The 24,680-nt window shown below is 37.9% G+C and overlaps 1 protein-coding gene across 3 annotated transcripts in view; it reads right to left on the reverse strand.

Annotated features, from left to right (window-relative positions):
- Positions 1-24,680, reverse strand: part of PPP2R2B (protein phosphatase 2 regulatory subunit Bbeta) — a gene marked incomplete at its 3' end in the record, with an annotated part of 279,756 nt that overhangs the window by 65,934 nt on the left and 189,142 nt on the right. For all 3 annotated transcript variants that reach the window (XM_083355382.1, XM_083355380.1, XM_083355381.1), the window contains exon 4: positions 24,133-24,245. In XM_083355382.1, the coding sequence (XP_083211508.1) occupies positions 24,133-24,245 (113 nt within the window). The remainder of the gene's footprint in view (positions 1-24,132; positions 24,246-24,680) is intronic.

Below are 24,680 nucleotides of genomic sequence, written 5' to 3' on the forward strand. Positions count from 1 at the left end.
ACTCTTTTCTTCTCTTCTAATTCTATCCCATCCCATCCCATCCTATCCTATTCTAATTTACCAGTACAAAATAATGCATTTTTCCCATTCTCTACCTCATCCTGCTTCTATAAACCATCACTAAATGGACAGACTGCTTTTGCTTCTGAAATTAGGCCATAGTTCACAATTTATTCCAGACCCTTCCTCGGATGCCTTAAAATATTGTGGCTCCAGTATGAGACTGAATGCCCCCAGTTGAACCTCATAAACATCTGACTTGAAAAAGACAGAGAGGAATATCCGAGCACCAAATCTGAGACCGATGGGTCAGACTGAAAGGAAGCAGAAAATTTTTTTGTATGACGATCTAAAAGCTTAACTGAAATATAACCACTATTGGGCCTTTGAACTGAATATATTTTCTTCTTTTTTTAACAACAGTATTATGTAGTTACCAGAGGCTTTCTCTCCACTGTGTCGACAGCTTCCGTAGATTTATGGGCTTCTTAGCAATTCACTACTAAAATATGTGATCCTTTCAAGTGATCTCATTGATATATTTCTCTTTTCCAGAAAGAGCTAGCCGACAAAAAGTCATCTCTCAGATTGATAGTTTCCTCTTGTATCGCTAATCAGAATTATGCAAACCAAAATTGTGTTATCAAATGCAAAGTCACAGCAATCAGATTCCTCTTGATAACTCTGTTGGGCATATTGTTTTTACACTATGCCTAGATGCAGATACTGACAAAGTAATTGCTGTGGAAAACCAGAGGAATAGGAGAAAAATTCCAGGTCAAATCTGGCCTTTAAGGCTCAAAGCTGATTTTACCAATATTAAATGGTTGAATAATGAGGAGAAAAGATTCCATTTATTATGACCAGGGCAAGAGAATACAAAAAAGGCAAAGAAGCAATAAAAACCTCTTTTTCACCCTGCTTATTTTTCAGAAATAAGGATTTCTCAGTCAGTTTTGACTTTAATTTTGTGAAAGGAAAATTGATAGGGAATGCTATCAGTGAAAATTGTACACCTGGGAAGACTGATTCCATGTGCCTTTTTTCCTCTTCAGATGCTTGTCAATGTTATTCTCAAGTCCGCATAACTCATGAAAACATAGCATAGCACATATAAAAGAAGCATAAATCACAGAGCAAAACTAATCAGCCTGCACGTATCCATGCAAGTGAAAGTCGGGATGCTACTGTAGTTCCCAAAAGGTCAGCTTCCCATACTTTTAAAACTTCTCAATGAAAAAATGGTTGGTTTCACACATCACATAAATATTGATTTATAAATACAACTTGGAACCATAAACCAATACCCACAGATTTGATTAATGTGTAATGCTAAACCCAAACAATTATTTATGAACCACAGCAGCTGGGTTCACCCAGCACAGTGAAGCAAAGTAAAACACTATTATGGATGTGCACTCAAAAATATTCTCCACGAAATAGCTATTTCTTCCTATGCATTATAAACATCATTTATAAAAAGTGCAGAAAATGAAGGAAGTTCCAGACTTACTATTCTTCCAAGTCTGAAAATCAGCAACTGTCATTACTCTGTTAAAAGTTCCCATTCAGCTTTTAGTTCTAACCAATTCCCTAAATTACCTTTTCCTTTAGAACTTTAAAAGATTTCTTTACTTTTTAAAGAGATCACTGACTATCACTGTTCTCCTACTTGTGATGGGCCACCTGGCTCAGAGTTAACACTATGTAGCTGAGTTATCCATACAGCCATCTTCTCCTTGTAATTATTACTTCTCAATGTTTCATCCTCCAGGAATATCTTTACACCCTGTGTTATCAATTCTTATTGTTTTAATAGAGCTCAGAGGGACTCTGACAATGAATCTTATGTTATACTCACTCTGTAAATTTTTCTCCGAAGTTGTTTTCCAAATTCCAGACTCATTTACAGCAAAAAGAATTACAGCAATAATAATGAGCCAAATTAGTTTAATTAGTTTAAGATTTTACAACTTAAATTCTTAAGTTCTGATTAATTAGTATAAGTTCTATACAGCTTTCTCTACTGTCTAATTTATAAAGATGGTGATTATGCTAAATCAGGGGTCTTCAAACTTGGCCCTTTTATGACTTGTGGACTTGAACTCCCAGAATTCCTCAGCCAGCATGCCTGGCTGAGGAATTCTGGGAGTTGAAGTCCACAAATCATAAAAGGGCCAAGTTTGAAGACCCCATGTGCTAAATAATGTAAACACATTATTTGCCAAATAATGTAAACACATTATTTACCAAAAATCTTGTATTTTGAACTGCAATTTAGTGTTACCAATAGAGGCTGCAAAATCAAATGTAACACAGTGCTTAAATAACTTCTAATGTTTGTTTTCTTTTGTTCAAGGCCATTTAGTAAACCCTGGGAATTACAGGCCAGTTCTTCTTTGAAAAGACACTAGAGACTTCATAACTTAATTCCTGAAATATTCCCAGGTTGTTATTTGATGTTTGATAATGACTTTTAATAGCATTTCTTCCCAAGGGCATTCCTAAAAAAATCTTATGAGATATCTTTGCGTTAAAAAAAGTTTAATACTATTAGGAACATAATGACCTTCTTTTACATTAAACATTAACAGGGCAGTTTAGTAACGCAGGGCACTCTGACATAATAAAATCACTCCAACCAAAAACTAGCAAGAGTTGGTCATTCATGTTCCAGAAAAGCCAAATAATCCTGCCTTGGATACACTGAATTTCTCGATGAGATCAGTTCAGCATGCAGTATCCGCTAAATGTTTTTGGAACTCTTTTAAATGCTTACTCACAAATGGAGAAAACTTTAAAAAAAACTACTTTTGTTACAATGCTTTGGTGAAGATCTGATAACTCAAAATTAATTTGTTCCGCTATGTGTGTTTTATGGCATTTTATTCCTTTTATAAAAGCCATGCGTTTTAAATTGCCCTATCTATCATAAATGTTAATGTTACTGAAAACACTGGGAGGAAAAAGAATAGCTGTACTTTCATGCTGCAGAATAAACCCGCATCTGAGGCAAAAAACAAAGCAATGATTCCTGCAGCATAAAAGTTTTAACATTCTCTGCATGAGAAACAGCTTTCTTCATGCTTGGAGTTTTTTTTTCTTTTTATACATTTATACCTCTGGGTATAAATGCAGATGCCAGAATAATCTGAAAGATGCTGGCAATTTCTAGGACAACCAGAGAAAAGAAATCAGCTAAAACCAGAATTAATCTAAAACTTATTTCATAAAAATCATATCTGAATTAACTGTTATAGCCTTAAGTCTTTTACGCAGCTATGCCATAGACCAGGGGTAGGCAACCTTGGCTCTTTTATGACTCATGGACTTCAACTCCCAGAATTCCTCAGCCAGCCATGCTGAGGGGAAAGGGAAAGGTTTCCAAGCTGAGCCATGCTGGATCAGGAATTCTGGGAGTTGAAGTCCACGAGTCATAAAAGAGCCAAGGTTGCCTACCCCTGCCATAGATAGAAGATGGGCAACCATTTGGGGTTAAGGCTTAAATATAACATGTGGGGAAGGAGTTAAGGTTCATAAGGAGGAATAATGTCATCACACTGGTGCACAGGGCTGAGTTTAGGACGAGGGTTATAAAGAGATAGTTTTAATTATATAATGCCTATTTTACATCAGGTTACATAATATGGTTATTACACTATCATTGTCAGATCCCCAAATCTCTTTGTCTCCCTTTCATATATATTCTCCTGTGCCTTGCTTTGGGACCTGCCTTGCTTCGGGGCCTGCCATTCTCCTTTGGGGAGGGGGGATATTTGCTTTCGCTTTGGATAACTTTCGGTTTTTGCTTTTCTTCTCCCAGCTCTATACACTTGATAAAGGAATGTGTCTCCCTTATCAGGGAAACGGTAGCAGAGAAACGAAACTGGAGAAGACCTTGAGATGCACGCCAACTGTGCCAGTTACCCACACATCATGCCACCTACGAATTGGCTGGATTTCAAGTGGACATTATGACTTTGGTGGGAGGAGGAATATTGCTGGTTTAACTATATTGTTTAAGTGGGATTTTCTCCAGATCTCGCCTTGACTTCCCTACTGTCACTAACCCCTAATAAAAGTTTCCTTTTGAGACAATGCCTGTTTCAAGAGTTCTGCTTTCTTGAGTGGTTAGCTGAGGTGGGTCCTTACAATCGTACACTATTCTATCCCTATCTCAACGGGGTGGAAACTAACCTGTCGGTTTTCCATAGTCTTTGTCAAGAAGTTGCACGGATCAAATTAAAGCAAGGTTGGACAACCTTGGCAACTTTAAGACTTGTGGACTTGAACACCCAGAATTCCATAGTGGAATTCCATATTGCCAAGTTTGGACACCCCTGCAATAAAGTATTTGTGGACAGCAGGCTGTTCTGGGGTCACAGGTTGTACACTCCTGGCACAGATCAAAAATTGCTGCTTGATCACCACAGCACCATAGAAAACTTTAATATGTATGCTTATCTGAGAGTTAAGACCATCGAACCTGCTGGATTTGGTTCTGTAAAGGCACATTTTAACAGTACAGTGCACACCCCAGTTCATACAAATAAGGTGATTTTGTTCTCTGCCTTCAAGTATGGTGGTTTGTTTTCTAATAAGCTATAACTGAATTCACATATTACTTAGACTTGGAAGCCATAGCCACCAGTTGCACACATTGCATTAAGGCACAATCTAACAGACTATACGATGGCTTAGCACAACCCAGGAATCAGCCAAACACGATAAGCAGCTTTTGATGTTACTATTTTCTTCTGCAAAGTGAGAGGGGAATAGCAAATTCTTAAATGACAGATTGCTCAGCATGGTATTTGAGCCCCTCCTCCTTATTTCTTTTCAAATAGCTGCATGTGCAGATAAGCAAATCTGTCATCTTTCTTCTTCTTCACTAAAAGAAAAACAAAATGAAACTTTATAAATGGCTCCCATTCTCTTCTGGCCAGAGGGGAAAGTATCTCAGTGCAGCATGTATCTGCCACACAGATCTCCCTGGCACTAAACTGCATTGCTAATAACTAATTTAAAATTTCTCACCAGATGCCGTTACTGCTGCCACTATTGTTGCTATTAATAATATTTTATCTAGCTTTTGCTTTATAATCTATCTTAAAATGATCAAACAAACCTAATATCTATACATCAATAAAACCAGAAATGGATTACACGACACTGCATAGTTTTAAAATATTGTGTATTGTGAAAAAGAAAGGTCTTCACCAGAACTTTACAAATAATGCTCCTTCAGGATTAGGCAATCTGGGGTGGGGCTGTGATGCCTCCAATTTTGCATAGGTACTGAGCATCTTTGCAAAATGGCTGCCAAGTTCGGCAAGATCAACCTAGTCTACATTTATTTATGAAAAAGCAAACAAGCAATGGTACCCAGGATTCCTAGTGGGATTTTTAGTGGGCACACGGACATCGGTGTAAAGAAGGAGGGGGGTGGTAGAAATGGATGCTGTCAACTGACATTTTGGAAATCATTGCCTGTCTACATCTAGACTCCATAACTAAAGGAACTAGTGGTCTGAAGTGGTTTAAAAGCTGACAATGGCTCTGTAACTTCATGTTCAACATCCTGAAAAATCTATGCTTCAGTGAGTCTGAGTCCTTCTGAAATTGCAAACTATATAAATTGGGCTGGTCTGCAAAGTCAGCTAGTGGTGGGTAATGAAGAACTCCTTCAGTGCCTAATCCAGTCTTGCCTAACTTGACCCTCAGCAGGAAGAGAAGCCTACACTGTTCAAGGCAACAAATGACCAAAGAAAATGAATCAAAACAGAACTCTGTCATGAATGTACAGTATTGTGACTTACTTCTGGGTCTACACATACGAAAGTCCACAATTGAAGGTTTTTCTCCTTAAAGACAAAGGCAAGGAAAGGATTTGCAAGTCATTCCTCCATTTGTCCAGGAAGTACCTATCTCTGCTGCAAAGATATACCTTGCTTACTCATCTCATAGCTTTGTCTAGGTTATTTGGGGTTGCATTTCAACAGTATTACTGTGGCCTACTTTCCCTTTCTTATATGTGTCCCAGAGGATTCCTCTCCTGGCATATTTTTAAAAGACAATGAGAGAAAAAGTAATGACAGTGGAAAAAACAAGGGCATGTCTGTTTGTTTGTTTTTTGCACAGTATCAGTAGCGTGGCTATTTTTTTTTAGGAAACTGCACCTTGGCACAAAGATGCACAAAGAAAAAGAGGGAATATGAACTCTTCTTCCTCTCTAATTCAGCCAAAATGCAAGCTGAACTGTTGAAAGTGGAACAAGATGTATTTCCTGCCAACATTAACAACATGAAAGAAATGTACTGTCTTTTTAGCTCAGGGCTCTTCAAACTTGGCCCTTTTATGACTTGTGGACTTCAACTCCCAGAATTCCTCAGCCAGCGTGCCTGGCTGAGGAATTCTGGGAGTTGAAGTCCACAAGCCATAAAAGGGCCAAGTTTGAAGAGCCCTGTTTTAGCTTTTTTCCTTATGCAAGGAAGGATAAGAAAGAATGCTGCTACACCGTTTTTCTAGGGATTGAGTACAATCAGTGTGTGATATGTAACCACTGATAATCCTTTTCTAAAACTATCCAAAATTAATGTTAACATGGGAAGAAGATGCAGGCCTCTGACATATCCCTATGAAGATTGCCATTTGAGATGTTTGGGGGGAGAGAGCAGGGGGGGAGGCTCAGCTAATCTCAATGTACATGTGTTGTACTTTGACAATAAAAGGTTTATTATTAAATTCATGTTTGTGTCAGTATTACTTGAAACTTTTTGAAACCCAAAGACCTAAACATTAGCTTGCTATAGTTCTGAAGATTTCCCATACAATCCCTGCTTGCTGTATTAATTTAACAAAATAGTCCTCATATAATAAATACAAACTGCCCACAGTTTCCTGCAAGGCTCACCCCATTTGTTATCAAATATGTCAAAGCCAGATAAGAAAAATAACTTTTAGGAGACACTGCTACTAGAATCCCCTGGAATTTAAGCAATTGGTCCTGAGGATACAAGATTTCTTGAACTGCGTTTCCTATTTGCAGGAAGATATTTATACGTAGTTGCCTTCAAGGAACATATTTAGTGTCAGCCCCCTGCTTTTACAGAGTCTACTAAAAAGATCCCTTTTTTTAGATTACAGAACTGAGCATTTTTAGAAGAAGTCTAGATGCTACAGTAGTGGTTTGGCCCCCAGTGTGCAGTCAGTCATACCAAACTCTAACTGTTAGTAAATGTCACAGAAATGACTGGCTCAGAAACCCAACCTGTGGACATCCATCTCTGTCTTCCCACCAGGCAGCAAACCCTATTCCTCTTTGCTTCAATAGTGGACAAATTCTGCTTGAAAGGAAAACTGAAGACTTTTTAATAAGGTTACACACTATTGGTCAACCTCCAGAGTCTCTAGGCCCCCACTTTCTTTTTTACTACCGGATATTGCACAGAAAATTGAGATGATGATTTATATGTTGCCAAATTTCCTGACGGGTATTGCATCTAAGGTTTCTGCAAGACTGGGGCAAACTTAAGAGGAGACTTCTCTCTCTTTCTCTTTAAAAGCCAGCTCTCTGCTTTCAAGTGCCATCAAGCTGTCCAAAAAAGTGGACACCCACCCTTATCTCAATATCCTGAACCTTTTGATGTTACAATGCTCCAACAAGAGCACTAACCTTACAAGAGCCATACAGTGATTCAAGACTGATAAGGCTTGCCTATATAACTAGCTAGATGACATTTCTTTCATTACACCTGAAAAGGCTGACTGCAAATTTTCTGAGGCCTCATTAAGCAGGGCTGGAAGTGTTGTGTATTTACTTATTATTGTTATATATTCACACATTGTGTTATAATAGAGATTAACAGGGCTGAGGTAAAAGCCGCGGCAGCTTTTGACAGCTGTCAAAAGCTGCCGGGCAGAACTACGCAGGCGCCAACCGACTGACAGCTCGACACGCGCTACCGCTGACAGCTCCGAGCTGTCAAAACCTGCCGGCTCCGATTGGCGGAAACGAACGGCGCGGGAACTGGCTCACCCCTGATTGGTTAAACTGATGACAGCTGCCAGTATAAATAGATGTCATGTTCTTCTGTTGTTTGCCTGGTTCAGAATAAAAAGTTAAGTCGTTTAACTCGCTGTCTCGCCTGCTTCTAAGTTAAAGCAGGAAGAAAACAGAATTTCGCATGGAGAAGGTTTAAATCCTTGCAGCAATGCATCTAAATGCTAGATATCTGGTCACCAATGCCTATGTAACTAAAGCATCTTTAAAATATCTCCCCAAGAACAGACTTCCGGACCAAATATTTTTGCACAGTACTCCCAATGGATGATATTCTAGCTGATCGTTTTTAATCTTAATTTGACCTTCTGGTGTTTATTTGCTCCCCTCTATCTTTCACCCAGTCCGGTATGAAAAGTCGTGTTTTGTCAGAAACTCCTTTCTGGTCTAATAATATGTTAAGCCAACAAAATGTCCATGAAAAAAAACAACACCCACAAGCAAACATAAACATGACACTTTCCTCTTGCTTCTATCCCTAACAACTAGGTTGAGATATATTCTGCTTCTGCAGTTGGGGAAAACATATAAGCAACCACATGATTAGTAGTTTCTGGTAGCCATTTCTCGACAAATGGGTCATGGGGGAAAAAATCGGACTAGAAGTCAGCCCAGAATGTGATCAAGGGGCTGGAGCAACTTCCCTAAACAAAATATGGACATTTCAGGCTACATAGCTGAAATAAAAAGCAAAATCAAATCAGTGGCAGCATGACAGGTATCCAACTGCAATGATGGGATGTTTCACTTTTTAAAAAATGTTGCCATCCCTGGCTAAAGTTTATAGTGCTATTTTGACAGTTTTGCACCTTAAGAGATATTTTATTTTATTTGTCCCTGCCTCAATTGAGAGCAACTCTAGGTACTTCAATCATGTTAGAAAATCATGGATTATGCCTTTTTTTTACAGCAACTACCCTCTGTGTCAAAACTTTGACTTACTCATGCCAATCTAATAATATATTTCATCCATTTGCATCTATATAAAGTCAGGATTGCTGTTTTTTGTTGTATTGGTGCAGTGTGCATCTCATTTTATTTGCTTGCACTGAACCACACTTTCTGTTTTAATGTGCACTGCCTCGATTTACAGAGTTATTTCTGAAGCTTTTCACAGTCTCTTTTATTTAAATCGCAAACCAATATGGTAACTTCACTGCTCATTTGTCAAAGAATTATGAGTCAATGAAAAAATATAATTCTAATATTGATTGTAGGAGAATCAAATAGACTATTTTCTCTTTTGTGAAAATAGTCTATTTATTTCTGACTTCAGCTTCCTTAGCTGCCAAGCCTTCTTTGAAGTTTTTGGTGAAGGACTTGTGAGAAGTATTTTAATTTTCAAGAAGCCCAATCTTCTTCTATATTCTTAGTATACTCTCAAGGAATCTTAAAAGTTTATTGTGCCTCATTCAATGAAAACCAATTTACACAGAAGAGGAATGGCTGATATGATGTTGGTTACAGTGTTACCTTGGTACTTAACTGCTTTAAAACTCATCAAATTTGGTACTCAATGCATTTTGACAAGAAAATTTTGTCCTGGTACTCACAGTTTGTTTGGTACTCAATGCACAAGCTAGAACGTTTTGATGTTAGCTGCCTTGTGACTCACTACATTATTTCTTATGGGAAAAATTGTTTGGTACTCATCATTTTTTGTGCCGATTGTGCCTCCCAGAACCAATTAGCGATGAGTACCGAGGTACCACTGTATAATGATTGACTGTGATTTTACTGGCCATGAAAAATGTAAACAATATTCATATATTATGTTGCCATTAATTCTTTTACTATTTAACAACATAAAAATGGTCCAATTTCTTCAGTATCTTTTTGAAGTCAAATATAAATATTTTTAACCTCCTTGGCAACCTTTCATTTACAAATACATACTACTATTTTTTTCATTCTCATCATGTTTCTAATTTGTTTGCTAACCCTCAAATTATACAGCAGGTTCTGGGCATCACCTAAAATTAAGTAACTCTCCTCTGGTTAAGGCCATGTAATACTGCTTCTCCTACTTGGTTTTTGTTAAAGTCAAGCTTTTTATTAAAAGACCATTGTCCAAAAATTGTTTTGCCTTGAAGCTCTGATGTGAATGCCGTGGCACTAGTACAACTAATATCCTGTCTCTCCACTTTTCGTCTGAGCTATGTATTTCGGTGGAATTTTCTTATTGAGTATTCATGTGATTAACAGTGATCACAATGCTCTGGGCTGACAGCAAGAGGGCATTGCATGCACTATTCAGTAGCAGCTCTTCATTTTTTTGACATACATAAATTTAAAACATTAAAATATCAGACCTTCACATTAGAACGTGTCTCCTTGGGCAAAATCCATGAGCAGCAACAAAAAACAGAATTTAGGTTGCTCTCTCAGGTTCAAAATTCCAGACTGATAATGACCAACTGTGTTACTCCAAGTTACAAGTAGCTAGCTATAGGGCAGAATGCTTGTTTGCCTTCTATCACCTCCTGACTCAAGGCATGGTGCATTGAATTAAACAAGATTTAAGGCAAACGAATTGCAGGATTATGCCAACTTACCATCTTTGGATAGGAGATTGGAGAGACAGTATATGTGCAACTACAGAGGAGAGAGATCATCTCGCCCTTTCAGTCTAGTTCAAAATTGGCTTCAGGATAAAATCTACCATGGCTGCATTCTCAGATAACCTCCTCAGATAACAGTTAACACATAACTGTTAACCCTGCTTAGTTTATAGAAGCTTTTTATACCACCAGATGTTCTCCTAGACTGGGCTGAAATTTGGGGAATTATAGTGATTCTACGTCTACTTTGACAACTACACAATGGGATGCCAACCAGTCACTATTCTGTTCCTAATGCTATTTCAAATCAAATAAGGGGGATGATCATTAGGAATTTGGTGCCAGATGTCTCAATATGCTGATGACACTTGACTCAGCTGCTCCCTAATGGCTGTGGAACTTGTACAGGTTTTTTTGTCACTGTATGGATGCAGTTATGAGTCATAATAACTGATGAATCTTGACAGAGATGTTGCACATGTGCACTTACCAGACAGGGGAACAGAGGAGCATCCTGGACTAAGGAGTTGCACTTGCTTGTATATTGATTGGGCATGCTTTCTTTGATTCTTAGCAGGACTGCAAGTTCTGTGACTAAGAGTGGTTACTGCCAGTTTTAACTGGATATCTTCTATGGGCTTTACAGGACAAGGATAGCCTGGTTTTTGATGTTTGCCCACTGTTTATCTTACATTTGAACTACTATAATCCACACCATATGGAGCTATCCTAGGGCTTAAAGCTGCAGTTGGTGCCAGATGTGGCAGCCAGGTGCCAGGTGGGACGCCAGCCATGCACATGTTACATCTTCCTTGAAGAAACTGCCAAGTAGCTGTTGAGTAAGATAGAAGGATTTGTTCTTGATTCAAAGCTTTGAAACAACAGGAGACCAGGATACCTCACATATTGCTTTCATCATTAAAGACTTGGCTGATCACTGAAATCATCAGGGAAGATGCACCAGTATTGGCAAAACACCATCTTGTGGGGTACTCAAAGGCAGGCCTTCCCTGGGATGGCATCACTGTCAGATGTTACTTGATCTCTAAATTTCTGAGGTCCAGTCAAAATAATATATAAGGCGGATCCAATTCTATATAGGCTCAAAATTTATACAGAATTGTTTTAAATTGTCTAAGGCAGGCTCCCAAAGGTATAAGCTTCAAAACAACTAACATTTTACAGGGGCCAGCTATTTTATATACACATTTTATATACACTGCTATTTTTAGAAACTATGCTTTCCCATCGGAATAATGTTCAAAAAGCATAAGAAATGCAGACTGCTATTTTTTCATGGCTTTCGAAAATAAGATTTTCTGCTACTAGATGCAGAAGCTGTTTTGCTCCATAACTATCCCCCTTTTTGGTGCATCAAAGGAAAGCGAAAGTATCTTGCTGTGCAAAGTACTCCAGGGAGACATTTAAAAAACCTTCTCTTCTAACACTTTTAAAGGTTATTAAAAGTGTGAAGAAAATACTCCCATCAGTGCTTGTTTTGCAGCAGGCAAGATCAAAATCAAAACATTTCCCTTTTAAAGAGATTTCAATCCTGGATGTTGCTTGTGCTAATTATCTCTTACAACATCCTGCAGAATAGATGAAACCACAGTCATTGGATTGTTTCAAGTCTCCAGTTATATTAAATCAAACTCCCGTAATAGAAAAGGTTTCATACAGGAGTTGCACCACAAAGGAATAATGAAAACTGCATTTAGAAATATCAATAAAAGGACTTCCAGTGGCGGCGCGGCGCCGGAGACAGCCGTTTCAGGCTGCCTGCTGCTCAGCTGAGTTTTTTCACCCGAAACAGCGCCGATCAGCTGTTCGGGTAGATTTGAAGCCCCCTCCTCGGGAGAAGAGGAGGGGGTGAGGCCCCAGGTAGGGGTTGAGTTCTCCGGGGCTGCCTGAGCTTGAAGCTTGGGCGGCTGAAGGATTGAACTCCCCCGTAGCCTGGGTTGCTCCCAGCTGTTCAGCGTCTCTGCTCCGGGATTTTTGGAGCAGAGCCAGGCGTTTGCGACCACCCCTGCCAGAAGGAAAGACCCTGGAATAAAAAGGAGCAGGCAGAGCAGTACAGGAGGTCAAGGTGAAGAGGACTTTTATTTTTGCTCTCTAGTTCAATGGACTTTTTAAACCTAGAGTGAAAGTGCGCAACAAGTGAAAGTGAAAAGATGGCGGCTAAACCTCCCTCAAAAACTCTTCGGAGTGCGGGAACTTCCCCGGTGCAACAGACATCGTTGCAAGCCTTGCTTCCTCCTGCTGCATTGACATCGAAGGATTTAGAAGATGCTTTGGAAAAACAATCCCAGGTAATATCAGAAATGCTGGGTGATAACTTGGCAAAGGTGGAGGAGAAATTGGAGGAGAAATTGGAGAAATTGGAGGAGAGGATAGAAGAGAAGTTTAGTGCGATGAGGGTAGACATTTTGTCCACAGTGCAAAGCGTGGCTGAATGTGTGCAAAGTTTGGATGAAAAAGTGGAGGATCTGAGTCAAAAGAATGCTATATTAGAAGTAAAGGTACTGGAGAATGAAGATTTAAGGGATAGAATGGACGCAGAACTGAATCTTGTTCAGTATCACCAGATGCAGTATGCTATCAGAATCAGAGGTTTAAAAGAGAATCCTAAAGAAGACCTAAAGCAGCTGATTTCTGAGGCTTTGGAAGCAGTATTGGATCAGTCAGCATCTGAAATAAAGGGATGCATGGATAAAGTTTTTCGTGTAAACTCATGGATTGCTAGACAGAGAAAGCTACCTAGAGATGTGGTGGTTTATTTCACAAAGAGGGAAACCAGAGATGAAGTTATTCAAGCCGCTTATGATACTAAAGTTGTGATTGTTGACCAAGAAGTTTTGGTTTTAAAAGAAATTCCTCCAAAGATTCTAAGGAGAAGGAAGGATTTTGCATTTCTCGTGCAAGAACTCAAGCAACGTGAAATAAAGTTTAGATGGGAGATTCCTGTCGGATTGGTGGTGATGCATGAAGGTAAAAGATACCGTCTGGTTACTGTGACACAGACGCGTGATTTCTACAATAATGTTTTAAAAGCGACCCCACTATCACTCTTGGAAGCTGCAAAGGGATTTGGAGAAGGGAAATCTCAAGAGGCTGAAGGTGGACAGAAAGAGGAGAATGATGCTGGAGGGGATCAAATTATAACCTCGTCGGCTGCTGCTGGAGAGCAGAGGGTGACATGTGCCGCTTTAAAACGAGCAAAACAAATAAAAGAGCAAGATCAACAGAAGTTTATGGAATTCTCAAAGCGTACTTACAGCGAAGCAATGGGAGGAGCGCGGCCCAAAGAAGATAGAGGGGCTATTAAAGATCTGCTCCAACAGCTTCGGGATGCCACGCATGGCGACTAAATTTTTAACCTGGAATGTTAATGGACTAAACTCACCACAGAAGAGAAAGAAAGTTTTTCAATATTTAAAAGAATTCAAGATTGATGTTATATGTTTGCAAGAAACGCATATTAGGACTATGGACCAAAAGTATCTATTCAACTCAAGATTGGGCACGCAATTTGTTGCCTCTGCGATGAATAAGAAAAATGGAGTGGTTGTTTATGTTAAAAGTGCTTTATCAGCGGAACTAATTGAAGCAGATAAGCATGGTAGATATCTTATGATAGATTTGCTGTTAGAAGGCAAAAAAACGCTTTTAGTTGGACTATATGCTCCTAATCAACAGCAAGCTGATTTTTTTAGCTTACTTCATACAAAGCTTACTCAATTGGATTACAAATCGTTTATTTTTATGGGGGATTGGAATGGTGTTTTGGATGTACAGATGGATAAGGCTGGTTTTTTTAAGCGCTCTCCGAGTCATGCCAGATTGCCTAAATCTTTTTTTGAAAAGAAGGATGATTTGGAACTGCGAGATATTTGGCGTGACACTCACCTGCATGAAAAGGATTATACTTTTTTTTCTGATAGACATCAATCTTTTTCTAGGATTGACTTTATTTTACTGACTAATGACTTTTTTTCTAGGATTAAGAAGGTAAAGATTTGTGCAAGAGCTATCTCTGACCATAGCCCAGTTTGGTTAGAGATCAATAAGGACAATAGAGATAGGCGTTCGTGGCGCGTAAATGAGAACTTGTTTAGAAATCAGAGAAATGTGGAAGAATGTAAACAGCGGATGAAGGATTTTTTTTTAAATTAATATGAATAAGGATACTTCTATGGACATGGTTTGGGATGCTAGCAAGGCCTTGATTTTGAACCCATTGGATGTGAAGACTAAGGAGGTTATTAAGCTATTAAGAGGACAATTTGATAAATTAATGGCTGATCAAGTGGCAACCAATTTGCGGTTTGCTAGGCATAACACTTTTTGCAATGCCAACAAGCCAGGTAGATGGCTAGCTTATAGACTAAGGAAGAAGCAAAGGGCTTCTAATATAGATAAAATTGAACATAAGGGAAAGGTTGTGTTTCAACAGGATCTTATTAAGGAAGCCTTTTTGGACTTTTATTCTAAATTATATGCTAAGGAGAAGATTAACGAAAAAGATATTGATGTATATTTGGAGAATGCTAGCATCCCGGTTCTTACGCAGGCACAAAAAGAGGAGATTAACCAATTGATAACAGAAGAAGAAATTCTTACAGCAATTAAGGAATTGAAGTTGGATAAAGCGCCAGGTACGGATGGTTTGACTGCGGTTTATTACAAAAAATTACAAATGGAGTTGATAAAGCCGTTAAAGGAGCTGTTTCAGATAATTCAGAGAGGGGGAAAGGTGCCTCCGTCTTGGAGAACTGCTTTTATCTCTTTGATACCGAAGGAAGATCAAGATGTTACTCAAGTTAAAAATTATAGACCGATATCACTTTTAAATACAGATTATAAGATATTTGCTAAGGTGTTGGCTAATAGACTGATGAGGGTTCTGCAACAGGTGATTCATGGGGATCAAACTGGGTTTATTAGTGGTAGGCAAATGAAAAATAATGTGAGGCATATAGTTGATGTGTTAGAGTTTTTGGAAAGGAACAACCAGATCCCTGAGGCACTAATTTTTTTAGATGCTGAAAAAGCTTTTGATCAATTGAATTGGCAATTTTTGATGAAAGTTTTAGATAAAATGAATTTTGGGGATAAATTTTTGCAACCAATTAGGGCATTATATCAAAAACAAACTGCCCGAATAATAGTTAACAATAGTTTGACTGAAGCTTGTAATATTGAGAAGGGCACAAGGCAAGGGTGTCCGTGATCGCCTTTGTTATTTGTGTTAACATTGGAGATATTATTGGTAAAAATACGGAATTCGGAAAGAATTAAAGTATACAAATTAGAGATCAGGATTATAGATTGAGAGCGTTCGCAGATGATCTGGTTGTTACAGTGACCCAGCCAGAGAACTCTGTTGTGGACCTGATGGAGATAATAAAGCATTATGGGAGGGTTTCTGGATTTAAAGTTAATGCACAAAAAACTAAAATTCTGGCCAAAAATATTACAGTATCGCAAAAGGCTCTTTTAGAAGGATTAACTGGATTTGAGATTGCTAAAAGGGTCAAATATTTGGGGGTGTTTTTGTCACCCTCTAATACAAAGTTATATAAAAATAACTATGAAAAATTATGGGGAAAAATTCAAAAAGAAATGGAGAGTTGGGAAAAATTGCAATTGTCTTTGTTGGGAAGAATCGCAGCAGTGAAAATGAATGTCCTGCCTAAATTTTTATTCTTATTCCAAATGATACCGGTTCTTAAGAAAGATTCTAATTTGGAGGAATGGCAGCGAGGTATCAATAAATTTGTCTGGGCAGGGAAAAGGCCACGAGTTAAACTTAAGATTATGCAGGATACTCGTGAAAGAGGTGGTCTTAAAATGCCCAATCTTAAATTAAATTATGAAGCTGCTGCGTTAGCAGGAATAAGTGATTGGATTAATTTGACACAAGAGAGATTATTAAATCTTGAGGGCCACGACTTGTTGTTTGGCTGGCATGCATATTTGTTGTATGATAAGAAGGTAGATAATGTGTTTAAAGTGCATATTTTAAGACAGGCATTGTTGAGAGTTTGGAAGAAGTATAGACATAAGTTAGATTGTAAGATACCATTGTGGGCAATCCCAAAACACGCAATAGAAAATATAAATGTTGGTTTTAAACATGATGTGACTACGTATAAAGAGATCTTAAGTCTGGAAAGAAATGTTTGGTGTCTGAAACCGTACAGCCTCTTGCGAGATGAGAAGATTATTCAAACTTGGTTTCAATATATCCAGCTACGGGCCAGGTGGAAAGAAGATCAGAAAACTGGTTTTACAATGACTGATGAAAATCTGATAAAGCAAATTAGAAATCAGGGTCCAGCACATATCAAACGGATATATCTTGCATTGATAGAAATTGACTCAGAAACAGAACTTGTTAAAGATTGTATGATAAAATGGGCTCAAAATATTCAAGAAGTTATTACAATGGACACGTGGGAAAAGATTTGGGTGAGAAACGTAAAATTTACACAAGCTCAAAACTTAAGAGAGAACTTTTATAAAATGTTTTATAGATGGCATTTAGATCCTAAAAAGCTGGCAAGTATGTATCCGAATTATCAGCCCAAATGCTGGAGGTGCGGTGATGAAGATGCAACATATTTTCATATATGGTGGACTTGTAAAAAGGTTAAGGCTTTTTGGATAAAAATTTGGTGGAACATGCAGAAGATCTTCAAGCAAAAGATAAAGTTTTGTCCGCAATTCTTTTTGTTGGGTATAATTACAGAAGCTACTGTTGTGGACACTGAGTTGATGTTGAATTTAACTACAGCAGCAAGACTTCTAATAGGTCAGTATTGGAAGAAGGAGGAATTGCTGACTATAGAGGAATGGACTTTAAAGGTTTCTGACCTGGCAGAAATGGCAAAGATCTCAGCTTATTTGAAAGATCACTCGCAAGAATGCTATATTATGGAGTGGAAAAAATGGATTGCATATATCCAGAAGAAATATGGGACTAAAAAGTTTCATTTAGCATTTGAATAAGTCTTCCTTTCTTTTTTTCTTTTTCTTTCTTTTTATATGTAATATTAATATTGTTTGTAGTTATCTTATATGAGCTAGAGAGCGATAGATTTAAGAGTTTATTGTTGTTAGCATATGGATGTTTATGATTGTTTTCTGTTTTTATACCTTGTACTTAGCTCTGGGAAGTCGGGGGGGGGGGGGGAGAGGGTGGAGGGGTAGGGAGGGATAGGTAGGGGGGGGGAGGGGGGATTGTTAAAGATAAAATGTATTTTAAAACTTTTCAATAAAAAAAAGAAATATCAATAAAAGTCAAGAGTGGGGAAGCACAATAACTGGATGAGTATGCATCAATCTATCTCTGTGATAAAATGTCTAGTATCACCTCTTTATTGCAGCAGTAAGCAATCTAAAGCCCTGCAGATATTTTGAACAACAGCCCTCATATACTTGGAATGGTGGCCATAATAGTTGGGCCTGATGAGAATTGGAGTCAAATGTCTCCTTGTTTCTTTCTTCCTTCCTTCATTTCTCTTGGTTTCCTCTCTATCTAACATAGCTAGCAAGCTTCACAGGGCAGGGATATATCCTGCACATTGATGGTAAAATGCTAATTGCAGAGACAAAAATATCTTACATGGTTCTGAAGATGACCCCATGGCTCTTATTGCTAGTGAGTTTTGTCTCAAACAACCAAGTACTTCAGCTATTTCCAAGAAAAGCAGTACTTTTCTTCTGATTTTTTGGGGAAAAAACAGTTGGCCACATTGACTGGCCTCTTGCCTCCAGGAAATATTGTGCAATCCACTTTTTCTATGAAGAGTGAGCTGAGTTACCTCTCTCTCATAAGACCTTTCTTTCCCCATGGGATAAAGGTGCCCCGGAGGCATCTTTTTTTCTGCCACGGTATCCTCATGATGTTGCCTCTAACTGTAATTCATTCTCAGCCCATGAATGAAACCGATTAAACTCATCATCTGACTTCAGATAGTATTTTCTCCCTTCTTCCAATTCCTTCCAAGGGCAGCCTTGGGATGTATAAAATCTGTTTTGTTTTGCTACCAATTACTTTAGAGGGAAGTCGGCTGACTGCCATAACTTTAAAGAGAAGCAATAGAAGCAGGGTGTGGATCAGCAATTTCATGCTAATACAGTTTTCAGCCAGCCAAAAGATGGGTGGAAAGCACTTGGATTGAATAGTGGGAAAAGATCCAATAGATAATTTAGCGGGGCTCAGCTGCTATTCTTACAACTAAAAGTTTGCAAAGCAATAGGCATATTTTCAGATTTATCAAAACTCATTAGAAGAAGCTAAGTCTTAAGAAAACAAAAGAAGGAACACTGTTGAAAATTATTTAGAATTCTTGCAAATTTGTGTTTTTTACTGTGCTCATCAGGCCTTCTCCTTTTGGTTAACCAGGAATTCCAAAATAGCAATGCCTACACTCCTATGAAGAAAATTTGCCAGACAATGTGGAAGATATTTTTCCCCAATAGTCCGTCCCTATTTTTCTGTACTTTTAACTTAAACAGAGTATTCAGGGCTTTTTTTCTCATAGAACGCTCAGAACGGAGTTCTGGCACCTTTTTTGGATGGAACCTTGTAGGGTAGGCAAGGCGGGTTGTATGACATGTGTGAGTTCCGGCACCTTTTTCTTTTACAAAAAAAGCACTGAGTAATACATTGGGGATTGTGCATGAAACAGTTTTAATTTTTGTAAGACAAATATTATCGTATGCTTTGCTATACCTACTCATTCTTTTCACAATCATTCATCTTTCATAAATTTGTACTATGTCCCTTTCCTTGCATTGAACTCTCACGTATCTCACCTCTGAGCTCAGCAGGGTTTATACCCAGTAAATAAGAGGAATCCTAACTAAAAGAAAATAAGCGTTTTCAGCCTGGAGTGTAAGTCCATTTTCAACCAATAAATGTTTCGCTATCAATGCCCTCACTGGCAACACGCTCAGAAACAGTGCACTCTTGAGTCCAGGACATGGTGTCCTTCTAAAATGACTCTGTACTTCTGAGAGTCTTAAAAAATCAATTTGTTGCTTAGACAACCTAGCTTTACATATTTAAATGTAAATAGTGAGAAGGAAATTTAGACTAAAACCCATTACTGGGAACAGAAAATCCTTATCACAGCAGATTTTTTTTTTACTTCTTTTCCTTCCCCTTTAGATGACAGGATTAAAAGCTTATATCCAAAACTGATTACACCAAAATTTCATATAAAACCACAACACAAACATTTTTATGACAGTGATTTATTTCTCAGAATATTGTTTTGCTGTTTTTGAACAAGTAGAAGTATTTTGACAGTCTGTTTTACGTTTCACAAAACTGGCCGATGTGATGATTCCCCAATAACAACAGCAATATGCACTTCCCCTTTTCATGTAAACTAAGCAAATATGGATCTCTTTTCATCAAGTTGTTCAATTAATATGTCACGTTTGAGGTGTTTCTAAACTAATGAAATTATGGTGCATAGGCTTTTGATATCAAAAATCCACTCACGAACTTCAACCTAATTTCACTCTCCCTGTTCATCGTAAATACCAAAATCTTTATTTTCATGGAAGTCTTTAGGGAAAAGCACAGATTTGAAAATGAATGGGAATTATCATCAGAAACAGGCAAGAGGTTATTGTAAAAGAGCAAGGTATTTTGTTGCTGATCTCTGAGGAAGAAGATTTCTCTTTAATACTATCAGTTCCAGATAAAAAGGCATTAGTGAAGTAATAAAACAAGCTTTTTATTGCTTTTAGTAAGTCTCAGAATGGGAAACTACAAACTTAAAGACACCCAGAGCAGTATTTTAATGTAGGGGTTATGTATACCCTGAAGAATACAAATGTATTCTACAAATGTAAAGAAATTACATCAACTTTTTTTTTTGCATAACTTGCATAGGGAGACAAAATTGCAAACAGTAAAAGTCACCTATATCACAATGGGATTGTATTACAGTATGTTTATCAGCATTACCTGCAATACTAAAGTTCTAAACTATCAGGTAGGTAGTTGTATTAGTCAGCTGCAGAAAATTTATCAGATATGTGAAATGTTATCTGGGCCCAGATCAAGCAGTTCCACCTGGTTACACATGGTTTCCTGGTTTATCATTCCCAAAACTTAAGAGAAAGATTCTGGTGTGAACAGAAGTGCAATGCACGTTGAAAAAAAGGAAGAGCTTCCAATTGTGCAGTTGTGGCTACATCCTGCTTCTTTTGACCTGCAGATACCTTGGACCGCATTTTAAAAATAAAGTTGGATTTCGCTGCATCTTTCGTGGCTGGGGATGTCAGATGTGGAATTCTGAGAGCATATTACAGAAAATTTATGCCATGATGGGTCTGGCAAGTCACAAAATACCCATCTATCCAAAGGCAAATTTGTGAGTTTGCATCCCATCATCCTTCCTTTCTCCCAAGATCTTCTTTACCTCTTTGTTTGTGTTTGTTTGTTTGTTTCTGTTTTTCTAGGTAGGTAAATACATTTCCAAGCTGAGCCCTGGCTTCTGGCAGTCTATAATTTTAATGTCCTGGGTGTATATGGGATCCAGAATCTTTTTAAATGTAAATCTTATGTTAGAAGGTGGCATTCTGAATACAGCAGCCTCACTTTTCATTTAATTTCAAAGATCTTCATTTAATTTAAAAGAGTAACATGTTTAATTTTATTTTAATAATAAAATAAAATTATGGGGAACATGAAACGTAGCATGCACCGAGGAAGGCATCTATTATCCACTTGGTAGTTTTAGAGTGACTACAACTGGGATCTAGACTTCAGTGCAATTATCACAGTTTTTAATATTTCACATTTCATTTCCCTCTGATTTCCCTATAATTTTTATTGCTCAACATTTCAGATGTACAGAGAGTTAAGGAAGATGACCTTGATAGAAATATGCGACAACTGTTATCTAGGCAAACATTCTTTATGCCCTGAGAAATCAGATAATATTTTGAAGTGGCTACTCATATCCCAGTGATTCAATGGACTATAAGAAGGGAGAGAGTATATAGCACAATCAGACTTGCCGGATTTTGTATAACAGCCAACATAAATAAAAGTAGTTTTAGAATGACTTGTGGAATTGTTTTCCTGGTCTGATCTACCTAACAATATGCTTGTTGTCTGTCAGACCTTAAAGATAGGGTACTGCAAGAATTCCTGGAATATTATTATTGTAGTGTAGAAAAACAGCAATCTGAAAGCCTGCCAGAGTTTCCTTTTGCTGCCTCTTATACTAAACAAACTCAAGGGGGATTATTTTGACTGACTTTCTCATGTTTGCTTCAATCTCTGTACTGTGTAATCATTTCTCCCAATCCTTCCTTAGAATGGAGACTTCCCACATAATACAGTAATATATGTATATGTGTATTTTGATTATGGATTACACTACCCCACGGGTAAGAAATGCAATAAGCAATTAATGATAAGCAAGAGTATTGGCTACTAATTTTTAACAGTGCTGGGAATTCTGGGAGTTAAAGTCCATTCATCATAAAGTTGCCAAGTTGAGAAACACTGGTTCGAACCATTAATGGAAGATTTCATTATGAGGTGCCAGTACGGTAACACCACCAGAACTTTTTTTATTTGGAAAATTTCTGCTTGGGCTCTGCAAAAACAAAAGATGCAAACTCTCTCTTAATACTCAATCCATATCTGTCTTATGTCCTAAGACACAGAGGAAGGCAACACTGAGTAACATCTATTTCATAGTGTTTTTAAGGAAAATGTATCAAGATAAAAACAGGCCGCTCTACTGACATAAACCAATTTAACTAATAGAAGAGCTTTGAGAAATTATTTTAAAAGGCACCCCTCAGTGAAAATGCAGGCTTCTACATGATGCACTCAAAATGACAATAAACATATTGTATAGAAAAGTGAAAGCATTTTCTCAGTCTTGAACATTGTGCCTACCAGCAAGAAGGGACAATGCAATACGGAAAGCATTTGTTTCTTTATTAGAATTAATTAGCTCTCTGGGGTTAATAAATGACCTTGTTGGCCTGATACTAATAAAACCAGAAGCTGTAAATTTGAGTGAGAGTAATTAGAGTCACTATGTTTAAAACTGTTCAAAATTAATACTGAAGAACCATATTACTATAGAATATTAATGATAAAATATTAAGACCACCATTTTATACAGTTGGAGGGAAAGAGAAAATATATCTCAGTATTCTAAACAAAAATGAAAAAGCTTCAGCTTATGAAGCTTGTGTTTTCTGAACTTAAGGACGAAACTACTACTGAAGTTTCAGAACTCTAGTAAGTAAGCATCCAGGTCTAAGTACGTATATTTCTTAATTCTTTCAAAAGAAAAAACAATGTAGCAGTTCCTTTGGTCGGACCCGAAAGTCTTATGGTATGCTACTGGGTGATAAACATAAGGTAAAAAGTAAAGGCTTCCCTGTCCAATTGTGTGTCACTCTAGGGTGCAGTGCTCATCTCCGTTTCTCGGCCAAGGAACCTAGCATTGTCCAAAGTCATGTGGCCAGCATGGCTATATGGTATATGCCGAAGGCACACAGAACGCTGTTACTTTCCCACGGAAATGGTACCTATTTATCTACTTGCATTTGCACGCTTTTGAACTGTTAGGTAGGCAGAAGCTGGGGAAAGGAAGAGGAGCTCACCCTGTTGTGCGGTGCTTGGGTCTCGAACCCGAGCTGTCAACTTTCCAGTTGACAAGCTCAGCATCTTTTACCTCTGAGCCATCATGCCCTGATAAACATATGTCTAATGGAACTTGAATAAGCAAAGAAAACTGCCATATTCTATGCTTTTACCTTTACAATAGGATATAAAATGCTGCCCAATGGCCTTAGTTGCCTTTCTTCAACAAGGCCTCTATTTGAAGCCTCAGAGCTCTCATATTGATGTCAAATGTGTCCTGATGCCATTTGTGTGATGATGTCTTGACACAAATGACAACAGTTGTTTGCCCTCCAGCACGGACATCTATGGGTCAGTTGCTGACATCTAAAACAGGCCATTCAAATCTCTTGAGCATTCAGGAACTATTGCAAACAAATTGTTCACCCTAGCAATAAATGACGCACTCTTCATCTCATTGAGCTGAAAACTGCTCCCACTTACCCAGATTCTTTTATTATGTGTAGCCAAGCCTGATCTTTCTGTTGGAGTAAAATAAGTACGTTAAATGGAGTGCAAGTGTTTTTATGTCTTCTTTTAAGGATATAAATGCTGCCTTTCAAAACAGAAGTTTTCCCAAGATAAAGTACTCAGTGCCTCAACCAGGCAGTTACTGCACAACTAAAACCACCTTAACTCTAACTGAGGCAGGAATGATGAAGTGACATCAGTGTCAAGTCACATCAATTGCTACATCCAAATAGAAGAAATTCTTGGCACCTAAAACATTGAGACTAAATCAAATCAGATATCACTGATCCATACAACCAGGAATAAAATGTTACAATTCTTTTAGCAGGAAGAAAGTAGGAAAGTCTTATTTGCTATACCCGTAGTGTGGTAATTGTGGCGGGGTCTCGGAGGCGTCCATCTTCATCTTTGAGATTATAGCCCTCTGGTCTTTTATCTCGTTCACTGACTTTCCATAGTTTCACAGTTTTATCTGGAAAAAAACCAGAATGTTTCATTGATTTACTGAATGATTATGCATTTTGTAACAGTTAGGATTTATTGTTACTTGTAACTTGCACAGTTCATCAACAGTGACCTTTTTAGTTATTTTATCACTGCTACCATCTGGAGAACGCAGATGAAAAGAGAACCAATGACTATGGGAAAATGAGAAATGTGTTACTGAACCTTTGTCAATTGCAGTGTTTTTTAAAGTTGGCAACTTTATGATACATGAACTTCAGTCCCCAGAATCCCAAGCCAGCATTCTGGAGGGTATTCTGGGAATTGAAGCCCAGATAACTTAAAAATTTACCAAATTTGAGAAACACTGATCTATTGGATCACATTAATTAAGCAATCTCTTAAGAGGCTGAAGCCCAGAGATCTCTTCAAGTAGCTTCAGCAGTCTTCTTGGTCAGACAAA

This window comes from Vipera ursinii, assembly GCF_947247035.1.
Source record: "Vipera ursinii genome assembly, chromosome: 2".
Classification (NCBI taxonomy): Eukaryota; Metazoa; Chordata; class Lepidosauria; order Squamata; family Viperidae; genus Vipera; species Vipera ursinii.